The sequence below is a fragment of the Podarcis tiliguerta genome (assembly GCF_965153285.1).
Source record: "Podarcis tiliguerta genome assembly, chromosome: 3".
Classification (NCBI taxonomy): domain Eukaryota; kingdom Metazoa; phylum Chordata; class Lepidosauria; order Squamata; family Lacertidae; genus Podarcis; species Podarcis tiliguerta.
The window spans coordinates 86,038,754-86,063,986 of NC_139536.1; the positions used below are offsets into that span (position 1 = coordinate 86,038,754).

The 25,233-nt window shown below is 41.7% G+C and overlaps 1 protein-coding gene across 8 annotated transcripts in view; it reads left to right on the forward strand.

Annotated features, from left to right (window-relative positions):
• The window catches only part of KHDRBS2 (KH RNA binding domain containing, signal transduction associated 2), a 325,396-nt gene that overhangs the window by 206,647 nt on the left and 93,516 nt on the right, over nucleotides 1–25,233 (forward strand). For all 8 annotated transcript variants that reach the window (XM_083431747.1, XM_083431748.1, XM_083431749.1 and 5 more), the window contains one exon: nucleotides 3,144–3,342. In XM_083431747.1, coding sequence (XP_083287873.1) covers nucleotides 3,144–3,342 — 199 coding nt within the window. The remainder of the gene's footprint in view (nucleotides 1–3,143; nucleotides 3,343–25,233) is intronic.

A 25,233-nucleotide genomic window follows, 5' to 3' on the forward strand; every position in this document is an offset into this window, starting at 1 on the left:
ATCTCAGACTTGGGGACCAAATTGACCTCCATGGGCCATTTATCTTTAAGAGCTTCTGCCTGTCTGGAACGTGTTCTGGAACACATGTTGCCTCTTGCTTCCTTCAAGGAGGGTGGAGGTTTTTGCATGGCTTTTGCATGGCTGGAATATAGCCTTCCCTGCAAAGGTAAGATTCATATCCATTCTTTTGCCCACTTTTACATCTGGCACCACACATCACTAGTATATGACGCTGGAAGGTTGCTCACAAGGAGATGCAAGGTTCCCTACTCCTCAGTCAGAAAGATTGACAGGCGAAAAAATGGGAGTTTTCTTTCTATGTTTTCTTTCAAACAAACCTTCTCACTGAACTTCTAACTGCGGTTGAAATACAAGGGAATTTAAATAGGTTTGAGAATGACTGCTGTGACTAAATTCCAGACCAATATGCAAGTTAGTTATGGCTTAATTCCCAGGGTTTTAAGTGACAGATTGGGGGTCCATATGTAAACAAAAGTGAGCACCCCTGGCTAAATCCATACAACTTAAAGCCTTCCTGTTTGGTAGGGGCTTGCTTTTCACAGAGACTTTAAAGAACAGCTTTGTTAAATTAGGTCCTTAAATAAGTTACGAATGTCGTACTCAGAATCAGAAGCAATTCAAGGAACCTTTCCTAGGCCCAATTACAATTTCACAAAATACTTTTATGTCATGTTACATTAATTTAGGAGTCATTCCATTTGCCGTAGAAGGACTTAACTGACTGCTGATGCATTTTAATAGGAGAGGTTCAGGGCTAACAAATGGATCTCTTGAGCTCATAAAGCGGCAGTGTGTGGTAGACTGACTCATTACCTTTATTTTACGTTTTGCAAGCTCCTTTAAGTGTTTGTCCTTCTGTCATTATTTCTATTACCTTGAAGTAATTTTAAGCTCTTGGTCGAGTGCTTTCAAAGACTGAATGAGAAGAATCCTGGTTGCATGTTTTTTTAAGTTGTAGGTTCAGTTTGCCTTTTCAACCATCATGAGATAGCCCTTTGTAGACATTTACCTTTATAAGCAATTGTGGCTGCACATGCCAGTCCTGCTCCCATGGCACATGCTTTGGATATCACATCTGCGCAGAAGCCTGTATGCATAAATTTCAATACATGTAGGCATAAACTATACAGTCTCTACTTTCAGTTTTGCAGGGTTTAGATGGTTCAGTTTGTACTACACGTGAAAATCCTTAGATGTGTAGATCTGGTGTCCAATGTATGGGCAGTGGGAATGCCCAGGAGGTGAGGCTAGCAGGTATGATCACAATCCTTCCCTACATGTACATAACTACATAGACCTATTAAGTTCAGCCCTTCATTATTGCAAGAATAGGAAGCACAATCCTCTCAATAAAGCCAGGAACTTTCATTTGAAATTTTGTTGTTACTTAACCCATCTTATTACTTCTATGGTTGTTAATAATCGTCTACTGTTGTTCTATCTAAATGCAATTCATTTCTCTTTGTTCTAGAGATTACCTAATTCTCCTGTCTCTCTGATATCACTCTGCCTCCCAGTGATCTATTTATATAGAGAAAAATAATATTCTCTGTCAGTTTTCATTAATGCTGGAATGAGCAAATCAGGTTGTTTGAATCTAGTCTCCTTAAATTGTATTCTTCAGTCCCACTGTGGTTTGAAATTGAGTTCCTACAAAACAAACCCTTCCTTGGCTAGTTTGACTACTTCCCTTTATCTCTGTATTTAGAAAGGCATTAGATTTTGCTACATTATTATTATTATTATTATTATTAACCTATTGAATCCTGCTTGTAGTATAATTCCAATTTACGATTGTTAATTAATATAGGTGGAATATTCATCACTTAACAAAAGGACTAGGCATATGAAAAAGATACTGTATATATGTTTCTACAAATAAGAATACTTATTACACTTGTCAGTATTCTACATGCTGTTTCTGCAAAGTCACAAAATGGGAAGCACAAGGGAGCCTCCTGAGAAAAACCCCACCCCACCCTCCCACTACATATAAGGGTCTGGTGACTTCTCTTTCAGTGTATCTGAAGACGTGTAAATATACACGAAAGCTTATACCAAGAACAAACTTAGTTGGTCTCTAAGGTGCTACTGGACAATTTTTTAATTTTTTAAAATATTTTTTGACTGCGTCAGACCAACACGGCTACCTACCTGAATCTGAAATGAACTGGTCATTCTACAATTACTTTTCTATGATGCATTCTTCCCTTACTTTCTTCTCACAATACACTGCAATTTATTTATTTTAGAAAATATATTCTCTATTTTCTGGGCCCCAAAATGACTTTTGGGAGTCTTCTAAATTGAAAACAAAGAAAACAAAATAAAAGCAAGTGTAACTTGCCAATTAAATGGTTAAAACAACAGCATGAGTTGGGCATAAAGCAACTGGGTCAGATTAAAAATACATTGCTCCAGCAGGAGGTTAACACAGATCAAAAACCAAATGGAAATAAAAGACTGCTGAAAAAGTCAAGAGAAAGGGAGCTGACTGAACCTCTTTGGGGAGGGCATTAGACAATCTGGATTCTGCTTTTGATCTACTTGATCCTGTAAAGGGATACAACTGGCATACAAACCACAGCTGAGCCAAGACAATAATATAGAGATTATGTAGGTTATTCTTTGAGGAAATAGTTGATGAAAGGTCTTGTCCAACAGCTAATATCTGTCACCTACCAATGTTCCTTCCAAACATCGCCTCCTTTGTTCACTCCCCATCTATCTAAACATAGCCCAGCTGAACTGCCTTTATTCCATGAAACCTTTCAGTTGGCACTATTGTTCTACCTAGGGAGAACAAATACCAAGTATGCGAGCAGCGCTGAAAATTTAATGATGATATGAGTGCTTGGGGGGGGGGAGGGTTTGTCAAATTCATTTTCTGTAATCTGTTGCATCGTATATAAATTGATTAACACTTACCCTAAAAATGTGTGATAGATTTCGTTTCAGGTGTGGTCAGCCTATGGCTCTCTGGGTGGAGTTGTTAAACTCCAACTCTAATCACCTCTTGCTAGCATGATGGAAGCCATAGTCTAGCAACATATGGAGGGCCACAGGTTCCCCATGCTTGTTTTATAGCTTTGCATTAATGAGATTTCTCTATTCCTTCTCAGGGGTCGTGGGAGTGCAATTCCTCCTCCACCACCACCTGGACGAGGAGCTCAAGTACCAAGAGGAACGCCTGCGACGCGTGGAGTACTCCCAGTCCCCCCTGTAGCCAGGGGGGTCCCAACCCCCCGAGCAAGAGGAGTTCCGGCAGTACCAGGTTACAGGCCACCCCCTCCGCCAGCACATGAACCCTATGAAGAATATGTAAGTACCTGTTTTCTTGATAACAACAAATGAACAAAATGAAATACATTTTTTTTTAATGTTGGCTATATTTGATGTCTTCACAATCACTGATTCGCAAGTTAATTGCACATCAGATACACAAACAAGCATGTGAAGTGTTATCATTTGTACCATGGAGATGGATTTGGTGGTATGATTTCAGTACTGGTTTTTGCACAGTATGATCTTGACAATCATTGTGGCGTTGGGCCATCCCCAGGTGTATCCTTTCATTTTAAACAGGTATATTCTGTTGTGAGCTGTTTTGTCCTAAGTCAATGCCACTTCCAGGTGTAGAGACACCACGTGAGGTTTGTCTGTTCTGATCCCCTTGGGGTGATTCTTGGTATTATAGACGGCATTCTGCATTAAGCAAATTAACTATGGTGAATTGATATATGAAAGAATAGGATTTATCAGTGGCTGCTGTTAATTGTTCACCCAGTTGAACTATTCTATTTGTCTTTATTTTTCTGTGCTGCCTTGTAAAATTTCAGCATAGATAACCCATGATGGGGAAAGCATATCCTTAAAAAAAACACACACACAATTTTGTGGTGTCGTCTTAAATAATTTCTGACAAAACCAGAATTAGAAAGGATGAGTTCTTTGCTATTGCTCGTCTAACATTATAAATACTCCTCAGTTTTCTCAGCACCCTCTCAAATAGATCAACCTTTCAAAGTTTTTTGTTTTTTTTAAGAATTCACTTTTTTGTTTTATGTTGTGGCAGTGTTTAGAAAGAGACAATGAAATAGTTACGAAGCTTTTAAGTAAGCTCTGAACATCGTCAAGACTGAGAGGCAGCATATAAATTTTTGAAGGAAGGAAAAATGTGTACAGTGGTACCTCAGGTTACAAACTTAATTCATTCCGGAGGTCCGTTCTTAACCTGAGGCCCGCTTTTGCTAACGGGGCCTCCCGTGCCACCGGCGCGCAATTTCTGTTCTCATCCTGGGGCAAAATTCACAACCCAAGGTACTACTTCTGGGTTAGCAGAGTTTGTAACCTAAAGTGTTTGTAACCTGAAGCGTTTGTAACCTGAGGTACCACTGTGTGAGGCTTGCAGGCTTTTGAAAAGCTAATCATTGAGATTTTTTTTCTCCTTAGGCTTGATATAGTAGCCTAATATGAGGGACAGTGGATTCTAATGGACAATAGGTAGTTCTGAGTATCTGGAATATGATGAATCGGATCCATCTAACATAGTGGAGCTCTTGAACCGGTTTTGCCTAGTCAGGCAGACTTTTCATGAAGTTCCTTGGTAGAAGCAGTTTGTTTTCTTGTTTTAAACCGAAGGTACCAATGTATTTTAAACCCTGCCAACATAATAGCTGCTTATCCCTTATATTTTTATACAATCCAACCATAGCGAAACACTTTAAAGTTCAATTGATTTCCATTGGAGTTATAATTAAGCACATGCTTAGCTTTCCAACAGAAATCAATAGGATTTCATGTGCTTAACGTAGGCTGGATGGTGCCCTTATTTTTGTAGAGCTCAGGATGCCTGTTGATTTTAATGGGTCTTGCTCCCCAGTAATAAACTCATCAACAGTGTACTAATGCTGGGAGCAGGGCTGTAGCCAGGGGGTGGTGAGGAAGGCCCCCGCCAGGGGCACAGGCGAGGGAGGGGAGCAAAATCAGCTTTAAAATATGTCCATAAAAATTAAATATTGGATTTTCTGTGAAAGAATTCATTACAAGGTGAAGTGCTTGAAGAATTGAATGTGTGGGGGTTGGGGTTGGAGGAGAGGCGGAAAGAAGAGCTAATTTGTCTGTGAGTAGTGGGCGCAATCTGGACAATTCTTCCAGGGGTGCAAGATCACCTAGCCAAGGCTCTGGCTGGTAGGCTATCATGTGGAGAACGTAATTCCTCATTGCCTCTGTAAATTTAGATTTAACTTTGCACCCCAGTGAGTAATGCTAAACCAGTAGAAAAGACTTTGCTGAATGTCACCCAAATATCCTGGGTGTTGGGATAGTGAAACCTTTTAATAATCTAACAAGGCATTTTTCATTTTCATACCAGTCCAGGAGCCAAAATACATATTTCAGTAATCAAAATGCAACATTGGTGTTTGGAAGTGGTTGTCCGAAATTGTATTCCTATTTAGAATGAGCTATCCTAATGTCAATATGCTGCTGAGAAAGTACAAATTTTGGCAATGCAATCCTATATGTGTTGACTCTGAATTAGTTATCAATGTGCTCAGTAGGGTATTTCTGCTATATAAAAGTGCTTAAGAATGCAGTCATGAGTGAGGCAACTGCGTGTTTTCTGCCCTCTTAACTGCTGCAGAATTAAATGTCTGCTTAAGTATCAAAGATGTATTAACACATGTTTTGTCTATTAAAAGCTGCAGTGCATGGTTGGTAGTCAGCTTCATGGGTCACAGTATGTGCCTTAAGCATATTGGCAGCTTCTTAAAATGAGATCCCCTCTAACTGAACTATTCATGAGGCCTGACTTATATCACTTGGGTTCTGGTTTTGAGAGCATATTTGTTGCCACAGTGCTTGATAGGTTCTCAGATGCAGATGTTGTTGCTGCTTTGTGGGTAGAAGAGCCATGATCCAAATGGTGACATAAGCTGTACATTTACAGGAAAACTCCAGTATGCTCATATTTCCCCCAGGTAATTTTCGTTAAGAAATTCTACTAGAGCTAAAAGGGCTGTGTAATCCCCCCCTCCCATATTTTAATTGAATTTTAGTAACAAAAAAGCAGGTTCCAGGAAAAAATTAAAAATAAGGTTGTTGTTTTTCTAAAAATCACAATTGCCAAGAAAGACGTATAGGAAGGTAAACGGCGTTTCCGTGCACTGCTCTGGTTCACCAGAAGCGGCTTAGTCATGCTGGCCACATGACCCAGAAGCTGTATGCTGGCTCCCTCGGCCAATAAAGCGAGATGAGTGCCACAACCCCAGAGTCAGCCACGACTGGACCTAATGGTCAGGGGTCCCTTTACCTTTATGCAATCTATTAAGTCCATAATAAAAACAACCAAGAGGAAAAGGCTGTGTGGTCTATAATTACAAAGCATTCCGTGGTCTAAATAAAAATAATTACTAAATTTTAATTCAAAAAAGAAGACAGAAAATAACCTTGGTGGGGGCCATTTAGACCACCAGTGCTTCTGCCAGTGTGGGCTGTTGATTGCCTCATTTATTGTTACTGGGGCGTTCCAACATCTGATTTAACAGATGACTATATGGGCTGGGAAATGCCAATAAGTCGCAGTTATAACTAATGAGAAAGGTGAATAATGTATTTGGTGAATTGAAAATACCAGTACATGTATTTGGTAAATTGAAATAGCATTGTGCACGGATATTGGACGAAAAGTATTCAGAGTGAGGATAGCGGTGAGCCGCATCTTAATTGCATCTTTTTAAACCCACATTTTAATCAAGAATGACTTGAGCACATGACCATGAACCACAGAGAACCACATTTAATTTGAGAGACCTTATTTATTAATGTGTGCTGTTAAGGTATGGGGGAACATAAATGAGCTCTTTGATGAGTTTCTTGTTCTATATTGCATCAGCACATCTGTTGGGTGGGTGGGTGGGAATACATTCCTGGGTTTACTTGGCAGGATGGTTGATTTTCACTTTTCCTCACACTGAGGCAATTAGCATTGATGGAATACCCACCCACTGACTACATACTTTCTAAAATCACAGAGAAGTCCCCAAACCTCCCTGAGACAAAGGTGAGCACTGTATTTTTATGAAACACGTAAAAGGCATCTAGTTTAGAGTCTAAATTGCTGCGTGATATATCTGAAGGGCACCGTAATTTTATGTGAATTTGTGCTTATAATATAAACAGTTTAAAGTGTCAGCAGCATATATGTCACTTTACGTCTGTGAAAGGCTGTGGGAGTTATTTTCACTGGAAAAAAAGAACTATTGACTGTGGTTTGAGCCCCTGAAAATCAGGACTGGGGAACCTGTGAGCCTCTACTCCCATCAGTCCCAAGCAGCATGCCCAGGGGTTTCAGGTACGATGGAAGTTGTCGACCTGCAGTATCCAAAGAGCTACATGTTCCCAATCCCTGCAGTAAATTGACAAATCAAATGTCCAATGCTCTGGAACATTCTCGTTAACACTAATGATGGCTATTCTCATTTAAGATCTCATAATGATTTGTAATAGAACCAAAGTAAATAAGGGGCTGCCTGTTACTAGAAAAGGTCCCATCAGAATGGCAAAACGTTTAAAATGTGCATGTTGGGGGGTGGAGGCTTTGGCTGTACAGTGGTACCTCAGGTTACATACGCTTCAGGTTACATACACCTCAGGTTACAGACTCCGCTAACCCAGAAATAGTGCTTCAAGTTAAGCACTTTGCTTCAGGATGAGAACAAAAATCATGCTCCGGCAGCGCGGTGGCAGCAAGAGGCCCCATTAGCTAAAGTGGTGCTTCAGGTTAAGAACACTTTCAGGTTAAGAACGGACCTCCGGAACGAATTAAGTACTTAACCTGAGGTACCACTGTATTGAGAAAACAGTTTAATCCATTTGCCCAGTGTTTCCTTGCCTGATCATTTCCATGTTTTATGTGATCCTTCACACGACATAAATGCCACTTCTGGAAAACTAGTAGAGTTTAGCGTTCATTTCTGTGTTATTTGCTTGGGGGGGGGATCCATTCACAGCCCTGTTAACCCAGAAAAGGACAAGAGTTTTGCGTTGTAATGTCACACGATGAAATCTGGGGCGTTATCCTGCTATACTGTTCTTTCCTGGATTTTCAAATTCAGCACAACATGACAGTATATCCATCAGAAAGCCACAGATCTAGAATCCAACAGGTGATAATACAGTGTAAAAGAAATGTTAGAATCCAGGATTATAATCAGGAAAACTAACCCAATAATCCTCACGTCCAAATGCACACTCTGTCACTGATCCAGTAGAAGCTAGTCTTAGCTCCTTGCTTGCTCCCAAGAGTTATTTGAGCTCCTCCAGATGGCCTGTTTATTGAGAATTCATCCTGATATGCTTGCACGAAGTTTACCTGGTGGTTGGACTATGCCCAGTTTTACTGGGCATTTGTTCTGATTTGTTTATGGGATGCTGATATAAACACAGAATATTCTTCCTGCATTCATCCCGACTGCCATGCAGTATGTTTACATATCTTCCTATTGTCAAGGGAGTAGCTAAAATGACTCCTCAGGTTCGTTCCACGTGGGGAATTCAATAAAAAAACAAAACCAAGGATTCCAGCAAGACAATATCCTTTATTAACTAGTAACTGCAGTAAACTAGTGATGTACTTAGCATTATGTAAGCTGTATGTAAAAGAGTATAAAAGGGTATGTGAAACCTGTGATAGGTGCAGCACCCATCACTTATGGGAATGTCCTTCACCGCAGTAAAGTTAATAAAAAGGGTATAGCTTTTTCCACTACACACAACATCAGAAGCTTCCCCACCCCCACTATAACCTGTAGGTTACCCACCCTTAGGTATACATGAATGTTCTGTGCTTCTTGATCCAGATGCACAAAGGCTGAAGCACACAACTGCCTCCTGGTGAAATAAAATTCTCCTGCATTCAAATGATATAATTGTAAATGGTCTTTCTCTCCCCCCCCCCCCCCCCGCGTAAAACCTAAGGAGAGCCATAAATAGCTCTGAGTCTGTGTCCCATGACAACATCTAATGTATGAGTGGTATGGCAGATCATAATTTTAGACAGCTCTTTTAGATATATATATATAAAATACAAAGCAAACTGGAATGCAAAATGAAGCATACTGTTTTTAATGCCATGTAGTTTCTTCTCTGTGCTGTTTTTCAAGCTGCAATACAAATGATTGAAAATGAAAGCTAATGTCACATTCAACTATTTAAGCTCCGTTGGCCATTTACATTTTTCAATGGGTTTTAGGCAAGTTGGAACAACTGCACTTATCCAGTGGATTCATGGACAATGACAAGCATTACAAGAGGAGACGTTTTGTCACATTTTAGTCTTTCTGCACAGAACCGTTGTGTTTATGAATATGTTACGGTGGCTTCACAGCAGTAGGGAATGCTTTTCTTTAACGTTGAAATTGGTCCTATAACATATACTACAAGTGGTGCGTTAAAAGGAGAAAAGGACACTTTATAAGATAAAAGTATCCAGTACTGTTTCTTATGGGTGATTTTGGCACCATTTTGGAGAAGCGAGAAAACAACTTATCTATTTGAAAAAGAAGGATCACCACTCATGGGTTGTAAACTTCCTACATTTGCCTCTGTTGTACACATTATCTTTGTTTCTCAACACTCCAGGAACCTTTTCTTGCACACTGGTTCTTTTTCAGTTCCACCATTGCTAGCAACTAAAATTGGTTTCTGTGTTGGTAAACAACAGATTACAAGACAAACACCTGCTGAAACATTTCCCTCAAAGCTTAATTAGGATACAGGGAAACTCACAAAGGTCACCCAGTACTGCTAATCACACGGATTAGCAAATATTGTACCATCTTCACACTGGTGCATTTTCTTAGCTTGATCAAGACCTTGTCAGCATTTCTGCCCCAGACAGAAAAACATTTCTGCCCTTAAGACAGGCATTCAGGCCTATTTTCATCGTGAGCTGGTGCCTCTTGTCCAAAGTTTTCTTCCATTCCACGGCTTCTGAGGTGATCATCTTCACTGCACATGCAAATATGCCGAGAAAATTGAGCTCATTTGCACCCCAGATAGAGCATATTCCAGTTGTGAGTTTACCATGAATGATTGCAGCCAAGCTAACTCTATATGAGTCTCACAGAGCTTTCCTGTAAAATTTGCTAGTGATAACTGTGAGATCACTTCCTTTGTCTGCCTTGGCAGGAAGCTGTAACACTGCATACGGCCTTCCTTCCTAGGCATCTCTCTCTTTCTTTATCATGCTTCTAAGCTGACCACATGTGCATGCCTGAGCTCTGCAGCTCAGACACCATTTTGAACTTAGATTTTATACTTATGAAATCTTATCAGTCACGACTGGACCTAATGGTCAGGGGTCCCTTTACCTTTACCTTTTTAACTTAGATAAAGGTAAAGGTAAAGGGACCCCTGACCATTAGGTCCAGTCATGGCTGACTCTGGCGTTGCGGCGCTCATCTCACTTTATTGGCCGAGGGAGTTCGGTGTACAGCTTCTGGGTCATGTGGCCAGCATGACTAAGCCACTTCTGGCGAGCCAGAGCAGTGCACAGAAACGCCGTTTACCTTCCCGCTGGAGCAGTACCTATTTATCTACTTGCACTTTGATGTGCTTTTGAACTGCTAGGTTGGCAGGAGCAGGGACCAAGCAACAAGAGCTCACAGGGATTTGAACCGCTGACCTTTTCATCGGCAAGTCCTAGGCACTGTGGTTTAACCCACAGCGCCACCTGCATCCCATTGTAACTTAGATAGTAGTCATAAACCCGCCTACATTTTGCTACTGTAACTGCTGCTTCAAGACCTAGGTTATGCAAGTAAATACTACTTGTACTTCTTTACCAAACAATGTCTGTGTATTGTTATCTTTAAGGGGGAGAAAAAGGGTGATACCAGAGAAAATCCAGTTGTCCTTTATGCATCCTGGTTTATTGTTTCTAGAAGGTTAGATCAACCTTATCTTAGCTTCCAAGTTTAAAGCTGCAAAGGATGATACTCTGCTGAGCTCCCCCATATGAGCAAGGAAGGATAATAAGTAAACAATATATCCTTTCCTAGTGCCTAAATGCATTCCTACACAGATAATGAGGGAGGAAATAGGCAAGTAGTTGGTTGTGCCCAAGGCACTATGAAAGGCACTTCATTGGGATGTGTGAGCTGGGGCTGAGATGATTCGAGATGCAGATAAAATAGTGGCAAAAGTGCATTCTCTTGAGAAAGAGATTAGTGGACAATACAACTGCGGAAATGGTGGCACTTACAGTACTTGGAAAGCCCATGTCTTAGGCAAGGTACAATTTTCATCAATGCTGTACTATTTTGTGATCAAATCTCTTTTTGGGAGGTGTTTGTGTGATTGAAATGGATAAATCCATCCTTGGTTTCTTCATATGAATGGCTTCCTATATAGACTAGTGCCTATGCAATTTCTGGCTGCGGCAGCAACTGTAAAACTAAGGTAAGATCGAAGGTGGGGCCAGGGGTAAGCAATCTGTGTCAGGAGTGACACCTCACAAAACAGGAATGTGCAAGTTCATAGAGTTAGAGGGGGGCTCATATGCCATCCAGTGCTATCCCCTGGTTAGGACATCTCCAGCTGAGATATAAATTTACTGAGAAAGAACACCTGATCTGACACCCAGAACCAGCACAATAGGTGTCATTTATTAGCAACTATTTGCATAAGCATGGTGAATATTAAAAATGAGCTTTCTGCACAGGACTACTTCCAAGTGGGTCATCAGAACTTGACCTATGACCAGCCTTGCACAAGACTTTGGATGCTGTTGAGCTTCCCCATGTGGTGGATTATTATAGGTTGACTCTCCTTTCCACTGGGTTTTGGAAGTTAGTGCTAGCTCTCTAAGCTAAGAGTTAGATGCTTAATCATTCCATGATTGAACATATTCTATTGATTTAAGTGGGAGGAAGATCCAATATAATTAGATATTTCTAGGTGAGCATATTTAATTGCGTTGAAAAGTACTGAAAGCAAGTGTATATACCTAACAATTTATTTGTCAAACATAATATGCCTATCTCTGTAGTTTGAAAATGTATTTTTATTCATAATTCTTTCCATATTGCACTGATTGCCACTATGCACAGTGAATAAAGTGTTGAAAAACACACATAGAACAAAGACGATGGGAACAACCTGACATTACAGACAGTGGAACTTGCCAGACTGAATAGAATATTGATTTAAAGTGATGGATTGTTTTTTATGCCTAAGGCACTTAGATAAAAGGCTAAATGATGTTTCACTAATATTTGCTGTGTCTTGAAAACTCAGATTGCAATTTTTTACTCTAATGACAATAAACAGTAGATTGATTATATATTATTATGAAGACTATATTAGGGGTTTTAGCAGAATATTATGAATAATAATATAACATAGAGAATGAAAGGGAGGTAGAATTTGTGCTCTACTCCTCTCAATGCCTTTTAAAACAACCACCACAACAAAAGCACCACTCTTTGCTTTGGCAAATTTCTTTAAAATAATTGTGCCAAATTGACAGCTGTTTTTTTAGGAATCACAAAAGGGAGTTTGCACTTGAAAATTAAAAGATGGTTTTCTGTTTAGTGGAGTTGACAGCCTCAAGCATTCAGAAAGAATAATGACTTAATCCGCAGGAGGGTGTTGTGTGCAAGGTCAATTGAAATGTCATACCATGTATATGCTTGCATAGATGCCATCAACTGTGGTGAGGATTTTGCTGGGCATTGGCATCGTGGCTTGACCTTTATTCATTTCGAAAAAGGTGCAAAAAGGAAATCATGGCCATGTCAATCCAGTTATGGGGACTTACATGCCTAAAAGTAGGCTTCCGTGTGCATATGTCTAACTGCACAGACAAATATTTTGTTGTTGTGTTGTTGTTGTTTATATTTATTAGTTACTTTAAAGAAAAAGAAGCTCGAAGTGACTTACAAAACGGAACATTGGAAATAAGTATTACAAACAAAATTCAAACAACTTGAAATACACCAGATACATATATCCAATTCCCCCAACCTTGCTAATAAAATAAGCAGAAAATTAGATCCAAAGACCTGATTGAATAAGAATGTTTTTGCCTGGCACATGAAAACAGATTGTGATGGTACTAGGCATTCCTTCCTGGGGAGAGCATTCCATAAGTGGCGAGCCACCACTCAGAAGCCCCTTCTTGTTTCACCATCCTCTACGCCTCCCTCGGATGAAGAATGCAGGGCATGGGTTGCTTCATGTGGGGAGAGGTGTTGAGATGCATAAGGTTATATATGTCAAAACCAGCACTTTGAATTGTGCTCAGAAACTAAGTAACCCCTCCTGCAGTACCAGAATCAATGTTACATGTTCAGACTGTCCTGCCCTGGTAAGCAGCCTGGCTGCTGAAATCTGTACCAGAATATATCCAGCTGCTAAGGCTGCACATATGTATTCCTTTAAAAGAAACTGGAATCCCAGTAGTCAACTGTTTGGAAGGGGTAGATTTATTCCCTCCTCCTTTCCCCTTCCAGCAGTATTTCTGCTCCCTACAATTCTAGTTTCCTTCTAGAGCTAAGTGTGTGCGCACCTAGCTGTTGCACAGTCTTGGATCAGAGCTGGTGATGATGTATCCCAGGGATAGGGAATCTCAGGCCTTGGGGGTCAAAAGCGGCCCTCTAGACCTCTTTCGCTGACCCCCATAATTCTCTCTAGACCACATCCCTTCCCGTGCCACACCCCTCACCAGCCCTGCATCCATTTTACCGGATGTCTTTGAACTCTGATAAATGCTCCTTAGTTGCCTAGATGGGAAGATAGAGAGAGATGTGTTGAATGTGAAGAAACCAGCCTGCTGCTTTGCCCAATTTTGTCTTTGGCCTTACCCATCACTAGCATGCGGTTCCCAGAAAACTGCTCATAATGTGACCTGCAAGCTGAAAAATGTTCCCCATTCCTAGCTTCCCGATGAAAGACAGCAGCAAAAACCAAACAAGAAACCATTCCTTTTTAGTTTCTTCCTCCACTGCTTTGGTGTCACTTTCTCCTACTTCCACTTCTATACTGAAGCCTGGAACAGAAGTACAGTATTTGTACTACTACTAGTAATATTCTTTGAAAATCCGAACAGGAGATCTATATCGATTGCATACATTGATGCTACATCGATTGCACAGGAAGTCTCCGGATTTAGGAAGGAGAAAGTGTGAGACAGCAGCATTGGAGGAGAATGCCTCATCGACAAGAGGGAATTAAAGGAGACCCAAAGGGGTTTCACAATCCACATTAAGCCAAGGTATGGATAGACCCATAGCCTCCTCCTTAGTATGCTCCTAGTGGTACAGTTCAGCACTATCAGGGGTGCCAACTTGAATAAAATATTGAGGGGCCAAGGTAAGCCCCGCCCCCCCATAATTGGTCACATGACAGGGTGCACCCACACTATTTGAATGGTAATACCTATCAACTTGGGGGGTCTTCAAATATTTTATGGGGGACGATGAAGGGAGCTGGCTCCGATATGTAACACTTTGTACTTTTGGATCATTCAGTACAGGTTCCAAACAGCAATAGAAGAGCAACATTTCTGAGGCAGAAAACTATAGTGATGCCCATCGTTTCCACATCTGAAGCTGTTTTTATCATTTTGGTGTTTTTGTTAGGTTAGGCTCTTGGTCTGATACTGAGTCTCTAAGGATTTTTTGTAAAAGAGAAACAATGTAATTTTGCGAAGAGGGTGCCTCTCTTGGCTGAAATATTCAATGATACGTTCCAACTTTAAAGGGTTGTTATTCATTGCCAGATGGAGTTGAAAAGAAGCGCTGACACAGCCTAAAGTGCAATGTTGCTATGTTTGATGCTAATACAACCGCAGCCTAATAAATATTCATATAGATATATAGTAATCTAAGTGAAGGGTAACAGCCAGGGGAATATTTGGCCTTCGCTTGGCCCTTAAATATTCATATTGCCTATCCCTTTTAGCAGCGATGCTTTTTATAAATCCTAAAATACTGCACACAATAGCAAGAGCCCCTCCCCCAACCCAAGGCTTCTTTTCTGCAGCCCAACTAAGTTCTTCATTAAAGCTAACTATTAAAAAGCCATTAATTGCACAAGCTTCCTAAGCACACTTCCTATCTCAATAAGGACCCGCAAACTGCATACATTACATTCTCCTCCTTCCAAGCCCAAGCCAGCTGACACCAGCTGCCTGGCAGAGAAGTTTCTGGTTGAGTTTCCATGTCTTGATATTGCATCACTGTAATTTTGTTTAAAAGTATTTTGATTTTTACTTGCAGGCTGCCTTGAAGGATTTTGTAACCTTAAAAGCATGATGACGAGGATACTGTTGTTTAATTATTAATTACTTACTTAATTAATTAATTAATTAAGATGGACCCAATTCAGAGACTATCCAGTTAAAACACAATCGATAAACCCAGGAAGGTTTTGCCAACTAAGGAGCTGAAGGAGGGGTCTTTATGGCTACTTTGCCTGTGAAAAGAGCAGTCTGCCTATAGGATTGTACTTACACTGCCAAAATCACAGCCCATGGGGTAGGGGCTGAAATGAGGTATGGGAGTTTGTCAGAGGTAGTCAAGAACCCATAAGATTCTTAGGCCTCTTGTTCTGCTGAAAAGTAAAACTACATTTAGAGCTGGCTTAGTAATTTTCCTCCTGCCAACCTAGCAGTTTGAAAGCACGTCGAAGGTGCAAGTAGATAAATAGGTACCGCTCTGGTGGGAAGGTAAACGGTGTTTCCGTGCGCTGCTCTGGTTCGCCAGAAGCGGCTTAGTCATGCTGGCCACATGACCCAGAAGCTGTACGCCGGCTCCCTCGGCCAATAAAGCGAGATGAGCGCCGCAACCCCAGAGTCGGCCACGACTGGACCTAATGGTCAGGGGTCCCTTTACCTTTACTAGTAATTTTCCTACAACTATGTTTGTGACCACAGAATAAAATCTGTTGCTGTCGCTCCCTACTACTGAAGTCAGTTGGAGGGATTTTTAAAAATGGAAGAAAAAAAGTGGAAAATCTGCCCCTTCCATTTTTTTTTTACCCTGGCAGGGCTTAAGCAATGTCAGCTGGTCCACCATTGGATCTTCCCACCTGCAATATAGAATTGCTCTGTAAGGCACCATCTGCCTTATGCATTTAAAACAGTATCATACTAGAGTCATGGCCTCCCCCAGGGAAACCTGGGAACTGTAGCTTCTTAGGACTCCTGAGCATTTTGAGGAGACCCCTGTTACCCTCACAGAGTTACAGTTTCCAGAGTTTAAAGTGGTATTATACTACTTTAAATGTGCGGGACAGGTGGGACCTGAATCAGTTTCAATTGATCATGCTAATATAGCAAACTCATTCTCTTAAGTGTAGATCATTACGTAGCCAAAAGGGCACAACCCATTCAACAAGAGGGAGACAAATTTTCAGCAAGCTCTGGGGAACCCCAAGGTTTACATAGGTATAAAAATATTTATGGGAAAGAACTACCTTAATGGGGACTGAGCATGCCCATTGAACATGGAATATTGATTGGCTGTTGTAGGGTGAGAGTTGAGAAAAACTAAAGAGGGAAGGGAAAACAGAAGGGTGTGACTGGCTGACTGGAACTCTTGACATATCCCAGTTGTCTAATAGATTGACTACCTCTGTGCTCTTAACCCTAACATAACCTTCCAGAATTCTGTTAGCATGGAGCTTTGCTGTGTCCCATTTCATGGCACTTCCCAGTTCTCTGCCACCAGCTTGAGAACTGATTTATGGCAAGAGCTTGTGAGATCTTGCCAGATATCTTCACCGATGCCTGCACCACTTCTCTGCCAGCATTGGAGGCAGTGGAGCACCCATGGGTGTGCTTCGCTGGGGGGCTTCTGTCACCTGAGGCAGCTGCTTCACCCCATTTTACGGGTTCTGGCTTTGAGATCTGCATCCATAACATGTGCCAATTTCAGTTATATCTGACAATGTAAACCAGGCGTCATTTCAACCAGAAATAGCCTGTGAACTAGCCGAACCATATTTGCCGTTCAGTTTTTAGCTCTGTGTGAATTACCAAGGAATGATTTATTTTTATTTGAAGAAAACATTCCCTTTTCTCTCCTGCAAGGAGGACTTTCTGGGCCAAAAGTATAACTCTGTAATTTAAAGCAACCGAGTTGGTCTTGTGGAAAGAGAAACCTAGAGAGGATAACCTTCTGCTGGACCAACCAGTCATCTGCTGGACCAACCAGTCATCTGCAAGAAAGCTTTTCAAGCTACACATTATTCACCAGGTGTACATGAAAAGAATAAATAAAAAAATAGGTGCTGTTAATATCCTAGGCTGATTGGGAGGAAATGGTGTCAGCAATCCAGCAACAGGGATCTTCTGTTCATAGAGTGCTAGAGGCTGTGTGTGTGTGTGTGTGTGTGTGTGGAAGAGAGAGATAAATTCAGTGATCTTCCTATGCACCCATAGAACTGCCCATGTGAGGGGTGATATCTCAATGCCTTTCATGAGTAACTGGTAGGAGTGAGTGAGCACTCACCTGTTCAGCTCAAATATCCGCTGGGATGCTCATCTGGACTGTTCAATATGGTTCGTTTGACTTGGGAAGGGCCTCAGCTCAGTGGTAGAGCCAGTTGTGTAGCGTGGGGAAGGGACCATGGGGGCCACTGCCCCGGACGCAGCATTCTGAGGGTGTGCAGTCAGGTGCCCCCATTCAGGCATCGGTTTCTATGGCAGTCCCTGCCCTGCCTTGGCAAAGGTGGCAGAGCAACTCAGGCCCATGGTGAGTGGGTTTGGACAGAAGGATGCAGGCAAGCGGTGACCTCAGCATGGCCCGGCCCAGAGTTCCTCTCTGCAGATGCTGGGGAAATTTTCCTGCCAAGAGTTGCGTTGGCAGGCAGGCAGCGCAGCGCCGACCCACTCAGCTCTTGTGGGTGTCAGTTTGCATTTCTTAGTGCAGAAAGTATTGATGTGTAGAGATCTTTCCTATTCTACTTAATTCGAGAGGGTTCTTGAAGCTTCTCTGTGTGAAAGAAACCAGCAGAAGGTTCATGTTGTTTGGGTTATTCCTTTAGAGAAGCTGAGTACAGCTGGCTTAAACTGGTTCTGTTATCTCTTTCTGTCAGGGTCATGCTGACTATAATAGTGAGGCCAAAAGGAGCCTGGGTTTCACTTTCTCTTTCTATCTCTCTTCCTTCTGGTGTGGTGTTCTGTACATAGTATGCTTAGTGTCAAGGTTCAGTCTTATTATAAGTTATTGTAAGTTTAAGCTAAGTCTGCCGCAACTGGATTTCTTATGGACAGTGCCAATCCTGAATGTTACCATTATGCTCATTTGCCTTCAGTAGCAGTAAAGCTCTGCTGGATGAAATACAATAGCTTCTGGTCTGTTTTGGGGGAATCCTGCAAAGTGTTTAAGTTTTTACTCGGCTAACCATACGCTGGAATCTGCTCTGGATCAATATTGAGTAGAATTCCATGACGGGGGTGGGGCGCATTCTGGCAGTGGGAGAGCATCTGCTGTGCGTGCAGAAGGTCCCAGGTTCGATCCCAAGCATCTCTGGGTAGGGGGTCTGAAACCCTGGCGAGGCACTGCTAGTCATAGACAGTACTGTGCTAGATGGACCAGTCCTCTTGCCTCCTTCCCAAAGCCAAGCAAGCACTTACTGGTCTTTGGGGAATAAGTGGGAGGTCTCTAGGACCTTGTCAGAGCCTCACGGCTCCTTCCCCAAACCCAGCTTAAGCCTGTGCCACCAGGGCTAGGGGGAGGGCATCAAATGTTGGCCTCACACAGGGCTGGCATATTACCAAGGCAATTAGCCTGTGAGGTGGCAATTCAGATGCCACCACCCAGCCACTCTTTGAAAGCATGGGGTATTTAGATTGTTCTGTCATCCAACTCCGATCAGTTCTGATGGCTTGAAAGAGATTATTTTAATTTTAAAACCCACATGCCTTCTTAATTGCAAGGTGAGCACGTGGTAGAGCTCGGTGCTAAATTGGGCATAGCAGCAGGTGGATAATAATAAAAAAATGTGATTTTTCAAACAGCAGCGTTCCGTTTCGGCTGACAGGGGCCCTATGTAAGGTGATGTCTTGCTAAATGATTAATGAGCTCTCTTCCTAATGGTGATGTGGGTTTGTGAAATATTAACAGCCTCTTCCAAACCTACCTGCCTTAGTGTCTAATATTATTCAATAATACAAAATAGTAATATAATTATATTTCAGGAATGAATAATTGGATCAAGTCAGAATGCAGGAAATTTGGGCAAAGTGTTATGACAGCTCATCGAGTCAAATATATTCTGTAGGAATCTTTTCACATGGTGCATTATTGGCTTAAAAAAAGAAAAGAAAAGTCACCATAACCCATAGTGTTGTTGTCACCTATCCGTCTAAAGAGACAATGAAATGCACCTCTCCGGGGCGCAAGCCAGGGTAATGCATATGGCGATTCTGGGCTTCTCTCTCAAAGGAAAGCAGAGCAATACATTTGGCACCAGCTTGGCTGCAGGAGTTGCTGGAAGAAAGCATGCAAGGTGCCATCCTACTGTCTTAGGGACTCCCCCCCCCCCCTCCGATTTGTGTAATGTTTACTTAGCTTCCCAAAGATGTCCCACAAGGCTGCGGGTAGAGATTTTTCCTCGGGGCTTACTCATGAATGAGTATGGCTGCAAGGCAACAGAAGTTTAGGAGAAGAGTTTTCCTTCTCCAAAATGGCCTACCTTGCCAGGTTGACAAGCTCCATCTACCCCTCAATCAAATAGCCTGTGTTCATTGTTATAGAGATGAACCCAGGAAATTAAAAGATCTTTTTCCAGTTTCAAATACGTTCAGCTCTTTTGGCTGCGTTTCTGACACTTAACTGGCTAGGGACTGACAGGAGTTGTAGTCCAAAACATCTGGAAGGCACCACTTTGGGAGAGGTCGCATTAGCATTGTAGCATCCCTCTCTTGGTAATGTTCTGTACCTAATCTCAGATAAATTGTTTCATGTGGTTCTGAAGTGTGCTTCTTCCTAATAGATCCCCTTTTCTTACGTTTGATCAGAAGTGCAAGCGTAGTTCAGCTCTTTAAATTGCAATACCAATGATGTGGGCACTGACCTTATTCGAAAGTGTAGTGCCTTAGATTTGACCTGGTCCACTTTGAGCAATCACTATCAGATTGAAAACTGGGATGAGGACCCAGAGGCATTATGCCAGAGTATAGTGGCACATTGCTCGTATTTAACAGAGGTCATTCTTAAGGATTGAAAAAAAGACATTATATACATACCGTCAACTTTTGTGGCTGTTTTCCTTTTAAATTAGATGAGCTTTTATTCCCCTTTGCATTTAGTAACAAGAGACATTCTTTGACATAATGTATCCTTGTTACAAATTTTCTATCCAAAGGGGCAGTAAGTACTGCCTTATATAGCAAAAATTAGAAATTGAGTGGGTGTAGTTTTTTAAAAAACGGGAGTATCTTTGGCAGTTAGAAGGTGTTAAATGAGAGAGATAAAATGAGTAAGATGCTACAGAAAACCAGTGTAATCAACGAGTACCATATGTATAATTTTGCTGTTCTTGTTGCCTTTTGCATGAACCAGGGTGCAAAAGCAGAGAGGGATACATAGGAGTACATTGCATTTGGAGGCTGCTGCTGAATAGCAACCAAGGAGATCATGTGCCGGACTAACACCAGGGGGTTGCATTGCTGGGTATCAGCAGAGGGGATCTACTGCCAGCTGCCCCTTCCTTCTGTCGCTGCCTGTTTACCTGCCCTCTCTGAGCAAGTGAGTGGTGACAGAACAAGGAGAAGGAACAACATTCCATTTGCCTGCCCGCCCTTGCCTATTGAGCACAGAGGAACAGGGCAAGTGAATGGGAAGTTACAGCAATGATCAGGAGGAGGTGGAGCTACTCCAGGAGGAGACCACTAAGGACAGTCCAGAACCCACAGCCAACACTGGAACTGTGCATTTATTGGTTGCACCCAAGCAGGTGGTGAGGACTGATTCATGCTGTTCATGTACTGCCACAATCCCCTGGGTAGAGGATCCTAGCAGCCAGTGCAGACAGATGACATCATCACCTTGTGCTCTTCTCAGCACCTTGGAATCTTCACAAATGAACCTTAAAGAACAAAAACCCAGCCAAAATCGCCCCACATACACCCAAACACACATACATAATGGGCAAGGCATTGCAGTTTAGCCATTCAGACACATCACTGTATGCTCATTAATCTGCTTCTTGCAGAACTGTTATTGATTTAAAAGCGCAGAAGTTGTTTTGCTATTAGAGTACATATTTAATGATACAAATTTTTCTCCTCTCATTAGATTATATTGACTTTGTATGAGAATGACAAATTATGCTATTATTATACTACGGTGGACTGTAACTTGTAAGCGTTGAGTGTCTTCTAACATCCTGTGCATTTTAGGATACCTGCTTAATTGAGTCACATTGATGTATAATGTCTTTATAAATTCTTTATTCAATAAGAAAAAAACCTCTGAAGAATACATTAACAAAGCATTTCTTAGCAATAGGATACAGCTTCAGTAATGAAAGAATACATCAGGGTGATGAAATAGGCAGAGGAAACAAAGGAAATAGAAAAAAACTCACTTTTCTCAAGCTGTCAGTGAGGAATGAGACCTGTTTTAATTTGGAGGTGTTGGTTTTTTTAATAAAAAAAAAAGCCGGTGTGGTAGGAAAGGTAGAATAAATGAAGCATACTATAGTTCAGAATTCAGACTGATTATTTTCCGTGACATCACACCAAGCTAAATTATTCTGTGCAGTGCAGTCCTATATATGGGTAACCATGCATAAGGTTGTAAATCCCCACTATGTTCAATGGGGCGTACTCCCAGGGACAGAATCTAGGACTGCAACCTAACCTGGTAGTTGAGAACTTGGGCTGCCCATGCTTAGGACTTAACTTACTCTCACTTCTGATTGGTTAATGCCATTGCTGACATGTTTAGCTGCCAAAGGTAAGGTGGAGCAATGCAAACTGAGACAGTGGCCCCAACGCCCAACAGTGTCACCAAGGATTCCCGACAGAACTGTATGCATGCGATGAATCCTGAAGGAGCACAACAGAAGTAAAGAATGCAATATTGGATATGGAATAGAGAGTCCTGAGAAACTACCATTTATAATTCTAGCCCATATGGACACAGAGCGTGTGGGCAATGCCTGCACAAATGTCAAGAGCCAAGAGACGCGGCTGAATTAAAATAAGATTCCCAGTGATGGTGGGTGAGGTGTCAGTGCCCTAAATAGCTTCTTGACTAGCAGAACCAGAATAATTCGTGCAAAATCATGGAGAATGAATAAATTATGCAGAGCAGATAAATTATGTAAATATGTTATATCTGCATAATTTATGCAGGTTGTAACTTTTTGACATAGAATTGGGATCTCTTGGGTGAAGAATTTTAATATTTATTTATTAGAGTCAAGTACACATCACCCCAATTCTGAGGGTTGGTGTCAGTTTGCACTGAAAAAGGGACCCAGGCAAGTGTGCTGCTTTCAGAAAAGAGACCTCTTTGCCAAACTGAGAATGTAACACAGAACTCTCCATAGCATTACATAGGATTTTGGTGTACACGTAGCATGCATTAGAAGCCAGCTGTATTAAGTAGATGATCTACGCTTGGTGTGTTTCTAAGAGTAGCAGATTAAAGCTGCAATTCTGAATATTCTTATCCCCAGGTCATGCCCAGCAACTGATCACAAAGATTCTGGATTGGAGAGTACATATTCAGGTCTATATTTAGCCACCCCTGACCTGGCCTCAAAAATATAGCAAAACAGAAAAACACAAATATAATGTGTAGGCATCCTGATTTATATACAATTCTACATGGCTTTCCTTAACATTTCTGAAAGTTAAAATTGACAGGACAGAACCAAAGCCGCCAGAGTCAGTTGATCCGCAGGATTGCTTGTCCTTCATGGCCCTTGAGGAAATAGAAGTGTGTATAATGCATGAAAATGTGTTGTTACATTTCAGTAAACAGCTTGTAGGGGTTAAGTAAAGAAGAACTTGAAGGGGTTAAATATGCAGGAACTCTATTACACAAAGGTGGGGAGGAGAGTGTTGGTGGGATCACATTATACATAATATTTCAGGCAAGAAGTTTATTGAATCCAACATGAATTTAGAGATTGTTCGAAACAGGCCTAGTAAACAGGAGTTGCTGTTTTGATTTACTACTCCAGCAACATGCCTTGCATGAAATTCATAAAATGATATTATGTCAATTCTGGAAGCTATAAAGTTAACCTATATAGATAACAGCCTCAGCCTCAAAATTATAATAGCACCATGATGTGGCAATGATTTCTTTGCTTGACTATGAAATGGCAAAGAGATTTAAAATGTCATGCTTTGGGGTGTATGACAAATAATGTTATTAATCTTCTATAACAGGGAAGCAAGTTATTTATCCTAAGAGTCACATATCAAATTCTTCATATGTTCAAGAGTCAGAAGCCGAAGCCCTGCATTCCTGATTGATTGCATTCCCACCCACCCTCCAATTTCTTGCGGCTTCTTCCTTCCTCACCGACACCACAATCCATTTTTGTCTCTGTCTCCACTACTTCCCCACACCCCAGAATTTCCCTCCCCACTGAACCCACTTCTGCTCTTTCTATTTTGCTTCCCTTTGTTGTTCCAATAAGACCACAAAATCAGTGGTTAGCTTAAGTCTAAGCTGCACATTAGTCCAAGGCTGTATTCAGACAGCATTCTGTTCTGGCTTCCTGACATTTTCATGGCTGTTAATTTTAATGTTTTATGGGGTCTTTCACATGATGTAAAAGCCACTTCTGGAAATCTACAAATCTACCAGAAATTTATCACTCATTTCCATGTTAATTGTTTCCAGAAAGCCCCCCCCTCCCAAAAAATCTGGAATTCCATAATATTGCAGGAGTGTTGTGTTGTAAGTTTCTCATTGGATTTCATACACTCATGTAATGCAACTTTGGCTAGTATTTTGACATCCCACACGATGGATCATGGGAAAGCACACATGAGTGGAAAGGGGGGAGAGAATGGCAACATGTCTAATGGTGTTTATTGTTGTGACACCATACCCACTGGTGTGAATGAAATTTAGTATGTCATGGATGTATATCAATAATAATAACACTAAAAAACCCCCAGAGTCCCATAATGCCTCAGGAATTAAACCATAGAGCCTAGGGCTTGCCAATCAGAAGGTCAGCAGTTCGAATCCCCGTGACGGGATGAGTGCCTGTTGCTCAGTCCCAGCTCCTGCCAGCTTAGCAGTTCAAAAGCATGCCAGAGTGCAAGTAGATAAATAGGTACCGCTCCAGCAGAAAGGTAAACAGAGTTTCCAGGCGCTGCCCTGGTTCGCCAGAAATGGCTTAGTCATGCTGGCCACATGACCCGGAAGCTGTACGTCAGCTCTCTCGGCCAATAAAGCGAGATGAGCGCCGCAACCCCAGAGTCGTCCGCGACTGGACCTAGCGGTCAGGGGTACCTTTAGCTTTTATGACAGTGTAAAAAGAATGTTAGAAATCAGGACAGATGTTGCTAGCATTATAACCACTAAAACAAATGCAATAAACCCCATGTCTGAATGCAGCGCAAGAGGTCATTTACCATAAAAATCATCAATTATAAAATTCCTCAAGTGTCTCTACTCTGAGACTCTTATGTTTAAAAGAAATAGGGGGGGGGGGACCTGAATGGTAAGACTTGCTTTCAGACCTGGGGCCCACTTTTAAGCCCAACATGCATTTGGAGACCTAGTTCTTAATTGCTTTACCTTTTATTTGTATTGTGGCATTGTTCCTATTGCAAGCCACTTTAGATCAGGCCATGAGAAAGTAGTGAATCCACCAGCAATGTCTTAGATCAACAATGTCTTAGATCAGGCTTCCTCAACCTCGGCCCTGCAGATGTTTTTGGCCTACAACTCCCATGATCCCTAGCTAGCAGGACCAGTGGTCAGGGATGATGGGCCTTAGATTATAAGGGAATATGTGGGTTTCCTTTTCCCTGTCATGAGTCTGTGGGACTCACACAGTATTTGCTATTGGATATCACACAAAGGGATGCGGGTGGCGCTGTGGGTTAAAGCCTCAGTGCCTAGGGCTTGCCGATTGAAAGGTCGGCGGTTTGAATCCCCGCAGCGGGGTGCGCTCCCGTTGTTCGGTCCCAGCGCCTGCCAACCTAGCAGTTCGAAA